Source organism: Mugil cephalus, chromosome 2, assembly GCF_022458985.1.
Source record: "Mugil cephalus isolate CIBA_MC_2020 chromosome 2, CIBA_Mcephalus_1.1, whole genome shotgun sequence".
NCBI classification, from domain to species: domain Eukaryota; kingdom Metazoa; phylum Chordata; class Actinopteri; order Mugiliformes; family Mugilidae; genus Mugil; species Mugil cephalus.
This window is the reverse complement of record NC_061771.1, coordinates 5,767,025-5,779,173: the sequence shown is the minus strand read 5'-3', so window position 1 is coordinate 5,779,173 and position 12,149 is coordinate 5,767,025. Positions and strand designations below refer to the sequence as shown.

The following is a 12,149-nucleotide window of genomic DNA, read 5'->3' as shown; positions in this document are numbered from 1 at the left end:
TTTGCAATGTCTTGTGAGTGTGATGAACCACAGGAGGCAGTGGTTTTTGTCATTTTACTCTTCTCTCATTCTGCTTTCCATTAGTGGAAAGCAGAATGAGAGCTAACCACTCCATGTGTCCGTATTGATTGGTGAGCCTGCAGAGATAATTCTGGTGACGCTGGGCTGTCAAAGCACAAGTGTCCTTGTTTGTTTCACTGATTTGGAGACATCTGATGTCTGGCTGGAGCATATTCAGAAATACTGAATAAAAACCAAAACAAAAAAAATAAAAATGTTTAAACTAATCACACACATGGTCACTTCACTAATCTTAGTTTGTATCATTATATAAACCTCCAGCTAATGGGCTTTCAATGGATTACAAGCAGAAAAAAAAAATGTCAACAGCTTCTATAGTATTTTTATTGTAGGAAAAAATAATTCAAAGCAACTGATAAATGTAACATTATTTGTAGATTAATAAAACATGACAAATTACATAACAGTAGCAATAACAACTTTGTTTGCATTTGATTTAGTTGAGTAGATTTGATGATTGCTTTGTAACCCGTGATCAGTATGACCGGTCCAAGTTCTCATTACGTCAGCGTGGTTACACTAGACATGTGTCATGAGCCTCCCAGCATGCACAAGGGCAGACAATTCATGGACACAAGTCTCTTGCAAGTCGCCACCGTTAAACAATTCCTGTTGTTGATCAATTACAAAACAGCTGTAAAAGAGACGTTAGGAGCAAGAATAAAAAAGTTACATACAAGAACAGACTCAGTGATCCATATAACTCAATTACCTACATACAAAGACAGTTATCATGAGCTCTTGTGTGTTTGTTGACATTTACCACTAAAGATTAACTAAACAGACAGGAGTGGCAACAGAGGAGGGCACAGTAGATTTAAGTCTGTGTCAGATACAGATTTTAGCAAGCATGGTTTGGTAGGAAAAACACAAAACGCAGAGGCAGTTACGCGCAGTAACATGACTCAACACTAGAGGGCACATCTGAGTGAATAACCATTAGAGCTGATCACAGTTTTTCTTATTTGCTAAAACACTAAAAGCCATTGGCTGAACTCATTTAGCCAATTGTGCAGTCCGTTGTCAATACCTTAAACCATTTCACATAGTAAAACACAATTTGACTTAGACTTTTCAGCAGAACTCTAAACACATTCTCACTCTCAAAACACATTGTGCACTCTAATGCACATGTCATCGATACTGGTAAACACAAGTGGCAACAATCAAATGCAAATAGAGAACACGCGCCATTGATTAAACACAACCACTCAAATTTGATTTCACTTGTTTCAAATCATGCGACACAACCAATATAAGCCAGGTCAGAGAGCAAACAGGCTGTTGAAGGTGGGAAGGAGAAAGTCTTAGAATGGACAGAGGAAACAGTGTGAGAGGATGAGGACGAGTGTGTATGGTGGACATCGAGGAGGAAGAGGAGGAGGAAGGGGAAGACAAAGAGTGGAAATATCGGCTGAAATTCAAGCAACAATAATTGACCAGTATCACAGAAACAAAGGACAAGCTTGTGAGATTCAGGGCACAGTGCTGTAAAAATAGGGCTACAAGGATGAGGAAGAACAAAAATTGCAAAGAGCAAAGCAGAGTAGTAATTTCTGATCAATTTTGAGCTACTATGACAGAACATGTTTTCCGCTCATCAAAAGACAATGACGGAAAAATATGAAATTTGTTTTGAGATTAAAAATGTTCTTCTCCCTGAGAACTATATGCTTTGAACAATGTGATTTTTATTTTTTGGTGTATTGTTCACCGACTGCTTGATAGTGAATATGATTTTGATCATACTTTGTTTCTGATTTTAGAGCAGTGTTTGGTTTTGAGCACAGGTAAAACTGTTTTGAGGTGAAAGTTTCATTTTGAGCACAAATAAAACTTATTTTTTTGTAAATAGTTCTTGAAGCTGAGGTTTTGTGTTCAATGTTTTCAGAAAATGGAGCAAGGTTTCAGAAATTGTGTTTTAGCAGTTGAGAAAAACTGTAAACAGTTACTCATTGACTCATCTGAATCCTCTTTGGTTTCTTCAAAAACTTTTATGAAACAGGTTGAGAAAGACTGAATACAGAATTGCAGAATATCATATAACATAAAACAACTATGACCAAGTTTATATTTGAAACAACACAACAGGATACAATAAGTGACGGTGTTGTTATTCCTTTTTGGTTATGTGATATTTGTGTTGTACTGTACATTTTCTAAAAAAGTGTAAGATGTACAATAAAATGTACAATTGTAATTTCAACATCTAAAAAAACTGAAAATCTGAAAATAAAAAAGAAAAATCTGATGATGTTCACATCTGTTTTGTTTGGGGTTTTTTGTGTAGGGGTAAATACTGTATAAACTCCCCAAAGAAGTGTATAAATGCACCTCAAAACAAATACAAAACAGTTTCTTGGGAGTTGTGGCGGAGTCGGTTTGTGGCTCGGCTGGACGCTGATGTACAGTCTGCGTTTGTTTTAGTTCGGTGAGCAGGACACGGGAGGTGGGAAAAGGACTGTACAGCATCAATCAGAGGAGAGGCTCCGACAGATAAGACACTGCCAGCCTCCATCAACCTAATGAAAAAGACATTCAGATTGGGTCAAGGTGTTAGCTGGGCAAAAATACACCGCCGATCAGGCATGACACTATGACCACCCTCCTAATATTGTGTATGTCTCCCTTGTGCCTCTAAAAGAGTTGTCCTGTGGGAGGACATAACAGGACTTGGGTCCTGTGGGTTCAGGGGAGGGGCCTCTGTAGATCATTCAAAAGATATTTGATCAGTTTGGGATCTAGTGGATTTGGAGGCCAGGTCAACACCTTGTGATGTTTTTCGTGTCTTTTGAGTTGTTCCTAAACCACTTTTTGTGTGTGTGTGTGTGTGTGTGTGTTTGTCAGGCTGCATCCTGCTGGGGATGTCTGCTGCCATCAAGGAGTGTCATTACTATGGGGTGAGGGTGTCTGGTCTGGTCTGGTCTGGTCCAAACGTTTCCCAGCAGAACACTGTATTGTAATGAGATGGTCAGTCTTATTTACTACTCCTGTCAGTGGCCACAAGAACCTGTATTGACTAAAGTACACTCATTAATATTCTGAAACATTATTACTCACAATTAAGATTTGTCTGATCCAAACAAATTGATTGAATTGTATTTTTTTTTATTGTTGTTGTTGTTGTTTTTTGAAAATCAAAGCTGACTCAAAACTGAACAGGTTTGTCCTGTGCTTAGTTAAGTCTATGAGTGAGTGATTTGGTTCATGCTACTGATTTAGTGCTATAGTGGTAGAAACGTGACACATCACAGAATTTAAACACCAAGTTCTGTTACTGTCCATTGTATACATTCATCAGCCACAACATGAAAACCAGTGACAGGAGAAGTAAATAACCTTCACCTTCTTGCGACAATACATTGCTGTATTATTAAAGAGATCTTTGCAGATATAAAAGTTGAAAACCCCATCCTCAATAATTAAAAATACCCCAACAACAACTGCAACAAAAGTCAATGTCTTTCCTCGTTTAATAAATTGATGTTGTATTGTGTAGCAATCAGTACTTACACAGTGACCATGATGAGGTAGGATAGTTCCTCCACGTGCTACCTCATGACCTCTCATCAGGTGTGTGACACAGTCCAGGGTAGCCTCCTGCCACAAACAAATGTTATACACACATACATGCTTAGATAATCTAACTTTAACCAGCACAGTGCTCTTCCAGACAAGACTATTTTAAGGCACAGGGGAGGTTAGTGATCAACAAAAGTAGTTCCAAGTCAACTTTGTTTGTTATGGTTTAATGAATACCGAAACCTAGGTCTACAGGGAGGAAGAGCTGGAGGTGAGAAGGTAAGCACAGTGTGGTAACTAACGTGCTGTTGCTTTGACACCTCTCATAATTTCTGGTCAAATTAACCTGAGTTTGGCGTGGCTGGGGAGGTGGCTGGACTAGCAAGTGAAGTCACATTTGCAACATCCACAGCCGTCCTCATAGCGTAAAGGTTAGCTTCCTCCTGGAACTTTGCAATGTTCTTCTTGTATCGAATCCTCTTGTTTCCAAACCAGTTGGCCACCTGGAATAAATGAAGAAGGAAAAAGGAGAAAGCGAGGAATTCACCTGGCTCCAAATACTATACGTGTTCTTTACCAGTTTCTAATGCCGTGCGTCTCTGACATCCTGACCTGTGAAACACTGATGGAGCACTTCTTTGCCAGCATCTCCTTGACCTCCTCATTAGGGTATGGGTTTGCCAGATGGGAGTAAAAATATTCATTCAAAATTTCTGTTGCCTGTTTGCTGAAGTTTCTTCGTTTCCGCCTGATAGAAAAGGAACAGCAAAGACTCTTCTTCAAATTATTGTTCATACAATGGCACACAGTAGGGCAAGAAAAAAAAACCACACGAGCAACAACCTGGCGTCCAGGAACCGTGAGCGTAGGATCATGACAGCTTCACATGTGCTCTGCTTTAACTGCACCTGGATGGCGCTGAACTTGCGGCGGATGATTGTCACCATTCGCTCAATTTCTCTTGGGGAGATGGGTCGCGTACGGGACTGCTCCCTCAGTAGGTTCATCACGTGGTTGGTGAATTCATTGCACGCCTGTTGGACACAAGTGCCTAAGAGTTCAGGTGGAACAATTTACAGCTATACCTTTGTAAATTCTATTGCAGTGTTTTTCCACAACAACACACCTGTTCATATTTCTCCAGCTCAGCGTGGTAAATCTGCCGTATCTGAGCGAGCTTCTCTCTGTAGTCTGCGTGTTCTATGCTCCCGTCGTCCGGGCAGCCCTGGGCTGCTGCCGCTACCGCTGCTGCAGAGGCTCCGCCCCTCTCCGGACCAGCAACACCCTCTGCTAACAGCATGTTGTCCAGTCGCATGATCTGAGGGTCAGGAGGGTCGTCCTCTTGGACACTTTGGACACTGAGAGCTGTGGATGGGGACACACGCCTTAATGGCCACATCACATCAGTAAAGCAAGTGCAAGACATGTCAGAAGGGTAGATGTTCAGAACCAGATTTCCCAGTTAAGACATATTTATTTACCTTAACACCATGTTCACTTACTCACCTACTGCTTTACCTTTCTTACATCCGAATTACTTTTCATTAAAAGCTTTGTCTTGAGGCATTTCTGGATGCACTGCCAGGAGGTATTGAGATTAAAGCTGCTTTACTTGGTGCATGAATTTTTGAGTAATTCTAAAAATTATTTAATGGGCAGAAATGTGTTTTTAGGGAGGTTGCAGAGATTAAAATGTAATCTGTTTATCCCAGAGAACGTTTTGATTGCTTGATAACTGAGTTAAAGCCAAATCAGAATATACTGTAGTCACTGTGACCCTAATCTGCTTTTTAACTGAGGGATTTCATAGAGTTTGCCCTTCTAGGAACCACTGGGGTTCTCTCACTAACCAGCAGAAAGCACCAGCTCACAAGACGCATACAGTTATTCCACACAATATTTAACTTCGTTCACTTCACCTCATCTGCTACACGCTCAAAAAAGAAGTCCCAGATTTAATCTCACGTGACGCGTACACTTGGCCAGACCCAGTCTCTGGAGTGAACACAACTCTTCACCGGTCCAGATATACAGTCTAAGCAGACAGTGCAACTGAACCTCAGGGAAGGCCAGTTTAATAGCCCAGGATGAGCCCACCATATAAACAATGGATGCCTTTGTTGGAGCTCTTCATGTGCAGCTGTGTTTGCTGGAAAGAGTAAAGCAAACTTTAGTACAGAAGAGAAGAAGACAGTCAAAAAGACTGGCAACGACAGAAAAACATCATCTAAAAACAGTGGCAGTTGCTATGGAGGTGATGCCAATTTTCCTCTGAGTGCCCAAGGGAAAACGAATCCACATGAACGAGCATCCTTGCTTCCACACAGGGCTGTTAATTAAAGAGCAGATGAGGACCCAGTGAAAAATGAGAGCTCATCTGAGAGGTTCTTAATTTCCACAGTTACGCAAATTAGGAAGCAATTACAGGTGGTTCCGGAGAGCGTCTGCCATTCATAATCTACAACGTGGGAAATGACAGCCTCCGCATCTGGCTAACTTCTACAGCAAGCACACAAACACAACAACTTCACACAATACTCTGTAACCTGATCTAATTTTGACTATCTTTCAGATACTCGTGAAGTTCCCAAACCATATTAGACAGTGGCCAATAAAATGCCTGTTCAAGTAGTAGTACACAGTAACTGACAGACCAATATGGCAGAATATCAACTATAACAGATAAAGTCCACAAGCTCATTAAGTAATGTTTGTCTAATACAGTCCAACCAGCATAAACACTACACATGCTCAAAGTAAATATAATAAGTAAATTATAAGTTCGGCTGATAGTCTGTTAGTCTGTTTGAGAAGGGTGAAATCATTGGCATGCATCAAGTAGAAAACATCTGAGGAGACTGGAGCAGAAACTACTAAAACTGTGTAAATAACTGTCCAGCGCATCATGAAAAACTGGAAGGATAGTGGGGAACCATTGAGGAAGAAATGTGGTCAGAAAAAAATCCTGACTCAAGGGACTGGGACTGAACAGCTGTGTAGCCTTAAGAAAACCACTAATCAATGAGACTAACTGGGGGAAAAAAAAAAGGCTTCAGTTTGCTAGGGAGCATAAAGACTGGACTCTGGAGCAATGGAAGAAGGTCACATGGTCTGATGAGTCCAGATTTACCCTGTACCAGAGTGATGGGGCATCAGGGTAAGAAGAGAGGCTGATGAAGTGATGCCACCATCATACCCAGTGTTTACTGTACCAGCCTGTGGGGGCAGTGATATGATCTGGGTTTTTGCTGCAGTTGCTCAGGTTTAGGTTCAGAAACATTATGCCCAAAGAATGAGGTCAGCTGACTACCTCAATATATTGAATGACCAGGTTATTCTATTTTTTTGTTTTTTGTTTGTTTTCTTTCCTGTTGACATTCCAAGATGACGATGCCAGGAAACAGATCATCACACAGAGTCCAGACCTTAACTCCATTGAGAATCTTTGGGATGTGTTGGAGAAGACTCTCCCATCATCGATACAAGATCATGATGAAAAATGAATGCAACACTGGATGGAAATAAATCTTGTGACATTGCAGAAACTTAATGAAACACTGCCACAGAGAATGATGCTGTAATCAGAGCTAAAGGTGGCCCAATGAAATATAAGAGCTTGTGACCCTTTTTTTTTTGGTGGCAACTTTTGTATTGGTTAGGTAGTGTATCTGAAGGTAACAAAGCATTTAATGCATTTAACTAAAGTAAGAGTATTTGATACCAGAGTTCAAAGAGTCCACAAATATCCCTTACTCAGAATAACCTGTCACCATGTTTTTTTTCGTTTGTTGACTCACGTTTAAAACTGAGAGGAATTTTATTTGGTTATTATAACAGTACAAGACTGTATATAGGGGGCTGCCAGCCCTAAGTGTATTTTCTAAAATGTACAACTTCACCGATTCCTTTAAAAACATATCAGTTATGGACCACATAGTCGCACTGTGTGACACTTTCTATCAACCACTGACGTTGCTTCTGCAGTTTATTTCGAGTGAGTCCCGCATACACCCTTCTGCTGCCATAAATATTCAAGAGCTCAATGTGTTTTAATGTGCCTCTTGACGTAGTCCCTGACAGGCACAAAATTCACTTTGGTTTGAGGAAGAACAGTAGCACGATTCACGAGTGACAGGAGCAGCAATCCATGGTCCAACTTTGCCAATAAAGACAAGGACAGAGTGAAATGCACAAAACCCAGATTAACAGACAATACATGCAAATCCATTACCATCAGAGACTAAGATAGATTCTGAGTTAATGCAGTGAAACTCGTCCAATTTCACACTTTGCCTTTTTATTCCTCCAAACTTTTTTCTGCTGAATATATTTTATATCTTTAAATTTTGAAAAGTCAGGGCAGTTATGTTGGAAAAAGCTGAATGACAGAGTTGCCATGGAAACTCTGAATCCCTCCTGCTGCCAGAATATGTTTCCGAGTGACGTGAATGAAATGAAGACTTCTGTGTAAACTCAAGGTTCTCTCTGCTCAGTGCTGAAGAAGTTCTCCCCTCAAAAGTGCAGCTTTCCCGGCCTTAAATTTAAAATCACTGCGGTGCATTAATGTAGTGGGAATGAACGATTACAGGTAAAGCAGGACGTAACAGCTGGTTATAATGTCTTTGTTTTGTCTGCAGTGGTTCAGCTTATTCAAGCAAATCATAAACAATCACAGCTACTTAAACTTTGCATCATCTGAACTCCTGCCGCAGACTGCTAGCGTTAATCACCCAGATTAGACGATCCTGTTGCGCTTGTTATGACGCTCCTCCTGCAGTGGTGCTTCTAGCCTTTTCACCATCTGAGCATTTGGAGGAGAGCATCACCAAAAATCATCAAGGCAAAAGTGTGCGACACACTGAGTACAAGAGCAAGAGAGGGAGAAAGAGAGACAACGCGTTAAAAACATCTGGTTAATGAAGGAAAATGGAAAGTGTGGTACATCTGTTGTATGTGTCTCCAGTCTCTCTCTCAGTCTCTGTCACAGATGTGTCAGCATATGGCTCACTACCAAACACATGAATTACATTTTTTTTTTTAAGACAAACAAACAATGTATTTACTTCCTCTTTTAAATCATTTATCTTTAAAATCTCAGGTTGAACTAACATGAGTGAAAGGTTTTAAACTACAAACAAAAATTTCAAATGAGTGCATGTCAACTGTGGACTTAACCCCAAAAGAGTAAATGCTTTTAACTTTTAACTTCACTAACTAATACTAACTCCTTCTTCACTGGCATATGTGAAAGGAATGACAAATCTTACCAGCCTTTTCTTTGATCTCACACAGGACACTGAAGAGGGCAGGCTTCATTTTGTGGCAGTTTAAAGTATGTTTCCTTTTGTGGAAAAAATGAAAAGACAGAGAGACAGATTGGGAATTACAGTTATTTTGTACACCCATAAAGAATAGATCTTCAGCCTGCAAAATGTTTTTGTTGTGAGATAGAAATAATGGATACTATATCATTGTACAGATCAAGGGTTCAAAAGTGATTGGAGATCCACATGAAGTCAAAGAAGATATAAGGATTTTGGGTAAAATCATTTAAAGACAATGTCAACGTGAAGCCTTTAGACCCACATATATTAAATTCTTTCGCTGTATTTGGAAGACTGGATTTGTTGTCATGCAACATGATATAATTGTGAACACTTCTGTAACCGTGACGCTTTCATCAATTACTCTTCAACAAATGCCTAGCTGGTTAGCTGAGAGTCCAACTGAGCTATTGAAATTTGGCCAGTGTGGTCAAGAAATGTATGACACACTGCAGGTCTGAATGCAGAGGGAAGTGCAGCTGAGAGAACTCAATGAGCTGCAAGTATAGAAAACGCATGCAAATGGACAAAACACAAAGAACCTATTGTCACAAGATCAGCAAATACAGAAACATATCAGCAAGTAGGAAAAAAATGTTTGTGGGGACCCCAAAAAGCTGTAGGACTTTAGAAGTTGCTGATATTTGCTGTTCATCCAGGTGGTTGGAAGTGATCTGAACTGTTTGTTTGTTCCTTTTTTTTTTAATTTTAAACAGCACGGTTATTTGTAAGCCTTCTGCCTTTATATAGGACAACTAATTAAAACAATATGACAAAATATATCATTAAAACACTTGTTCTGAACCTTTCCATCGCTATGTGCATGTGTCGTCAAACTGATGACTGACAGGCTGACTGACCATTTGTCTGTTTTGAGGAAACTGTTTGTAAGTTACCATGAATCGATATGGACATTTACTAATAACCTCTATGATCTCATATATCTTCTGTATCCACTTTTAAATGAGTAGCCTATAGGTCTGTGGGAGAGAAGTGAAGGTACGCTTGGAATGTGTGATGATTTCTATGCATGCGCCATAACTGTCAGGATAGACAAGATAAGAGGACTTGACTACCACCTAGTAACCATCTCAAGTGAAAAACAACTCCATATAAGGCAGTGTTGTACCTTGCCGTTCCACTGTTTAGATGAACATATAAGTATTTCTGACTCTGTGTAAATATCAGAGACACACCAGGCTCTGGGTTCCTCACCATCTAACTTCCTGCAATAAAACCATAAAAGATACTGAATGCATCCGCTATCTGTGTTTATCACTAGAAAAAGGAAGTTGAAGTCTTCCCAAAACAGCAACTATCAGAGCTGGCTTCCGAACTAATTTCGCTAATATAGAGCGGGTGTTTCATGATAAGCTCTACACGGGATAAACGTGGACAAGGTTAAAGGGGCAGCTTAACTAGGGAACACTGCAGTGTGTGACGCGGGCTCGGAAGATACCGGATATCCCCCCTTGTGAAGACCCATTTTCAGTCTACGTCTCTTTGTTTTTACCTGGCCTGAGCCTCATCCAGACTCTCAACTGTGATGGCCATGATCTGCTGGAGGATGTCTCCAAAGTCCTGCTGCAGCAGGCCGTGGTCACAGTGCTTCCTAATGTTCTCAGGATCAAATACATCCTCTCCAGTTCGCCCAGTGTGGCCAGGCACTGAGTGGGCCTCCATATGTCCAATGTATGTGCACACTTGAGAAAGAGGTGAGAGGACGGTGTTGACGACAGGGATTTCTTATCCGAATTATAACACGAAAAAGCTGAGGAAGTATTCCAAAGAATAGTCAAAAATGAGGGCAGTGTTGCTTCCACTGGAGTATGTGTGTGTCCGGTCTGAAAGAAAATAATAACGAAACTATTTGCAGATATAACACCCAAGGCCTGATTGTTGTTTGGTAAGGGTAAACACAGTTCACCGGGTATTACTGCAAGACCCTGTTATCTTCATGAGCAGCTCATTTCCTCCCTCTAAAAACAACAAGCAAAGTCTGAAGGAGTGTAAGGCTTCAAGAGAAAGACAGGTGAAGGTACCATGAAGAATGGGTTTGTTCTGGGCATAAAAATGCAACAATTTGCAAAAAAAAAAAACTCAACACAGCTTTGGAGATCGCTGCATCTGCAAATACGAGAAGGTAACGCTGTAGACAACAACCAGTGATAAATAATTTTGGTAAAGCCCCTGTTTTATGTCCCCGCCCTCTCCTGCTCGGTCATTAAAAGTGTGCACGGACAGGGTCTCCTACAACACGGTCTAGGGAAGGAATTCATCCATCAGATCCATCCATCTGCTTCGGTGCAAGCCTCACACTGCCAGGTTTGTATCATTTCTTGCTGCTAATTAATCCCGTTTTTGTGTCCACACTACAATGTCCGCGCGCTGCTCCACTCCTCCCAGAAAAACAGCACTGCCCACCGTCGAGGTACATAACACGAACCCAGATCACTTCCGCTGGAGACGTTGGACGTCTAATTGATTTATTTCGCAGCTTAGGTCGGTGCAAAAAGCCAAAACGCACTCTAACCGGTGGCCACAGTGGAATCATAGCAGCCAGATGTATTTTTTATCCTGTGCAGGGTCTATCGGAGATGAGCTGCAGTCATTTAACTCAGAAATGTGTACGCGTTTTCGCTTCAGCTTTTACTTTGAAAACAGAATTGATCGATTTCCCGAGTTGCTCCGGCTCATTCTGGCCGCCTTTACCCTGGTCTCCATGGTCTCCATCGGTATGTGTCGGCGGGCTCCGGGATAGTGCAGTTTGATTTGAAACCGCGAAGACGCCATCATTTCACTAGGAAAATGATAATAATAATAATATTCATAAACACTCACTATCACCGTACATAAAACATCATAAGAAAAACATGCAATGCACTAGTATAAAAGCAGATTAAAGTACATATCAATGAGTGGGTTAGGGGGAGTAAGCTATTTTAAAATGATGTGTTTTGATTCTGGATTTGAAATGTGTCAGAGAGTGTATGTTTTGAATGTCAGGTGGGAGAGAGTTCCAAAGGTGTGGAACCGAACGACTGAATGCTCACAGCCGGGCAGGTGGTGCGATAAGTTGGGTGGCTGGAGGAGGATCTGAGAGCACGTGAGAGTCTGTATAATTGGAGAGGTGCAGACTGATATGATCTGATGAGCTTGGTTGTGAAGGTCCTTGAAGTTAAGTAGCAGGATCTTATATTCTATGCAGGATTTAATCGGAAG

General features: G+C 40.9%; 1 protein-coding gene across 1 annotated transcript; it reads right to left on the bottom strand.

Annotated features, from left to right (window-relative positions):
* Positions 1-450: 450 nt before the first annotated feature.
* On the bottom strand, positions 451-11,417 carry LOC125004569 (pre-B-cell leukemia transcription factor 1-like). Its single transcript, XM_047579248.1, has 8 exons — positions 10,441-11,417; positions 8,871-8,944; positions 4,730-4,968; positions 4,447-4,637; positions 4,216-4,351; positions 3,950-4,106; positions 3,595-3,681; positions 451-2,603 (listed from the first exon to the last, which is right to left on the bottom strand). The coding sequence occupies exons 1-7, from the start codon at positions 10,608-10,610 to the stop codon at positions 3,638-3,640; spliced, it is 1,011 nt and encodes a 336-aa protein (XP_047435204.1). The 5' UTR covers positions 10,611-11,417; the 3' UTR covers positions 451-2,603; positions 3,595-3,637.
* Positions 11,418-12,149: the final 732 nt, after the last annotated feature.

What these genes read in the sequence shown, in the direction of transcription:
- LOC125004569 (XM_047579248.1), bottom strand. Translation starts at nt 10,610, where the DNA reads ATGGAGGCCCACTCAGTGCCTGGCCACACTGGGCGAACTGGAGAGGAT. An exon ending in CTGGATGAGGCTCAGGCCAG is followed by an intron (nt 8,945 to 10,440) that starts GTAAAAACAAAG and finishes TTTCCACAAAAG; the next exon opens with GAAACATACTTTAAACTGCC. An exon ending in AGCTGGAGAAATATGAACAG is followed by an intron (nt 4,638 to 4,729) that starts GTGTGTTGTTGT and finishes TGTGTCCAACAG; the next exon opens with GCGTGCAATGAATTCACCAA.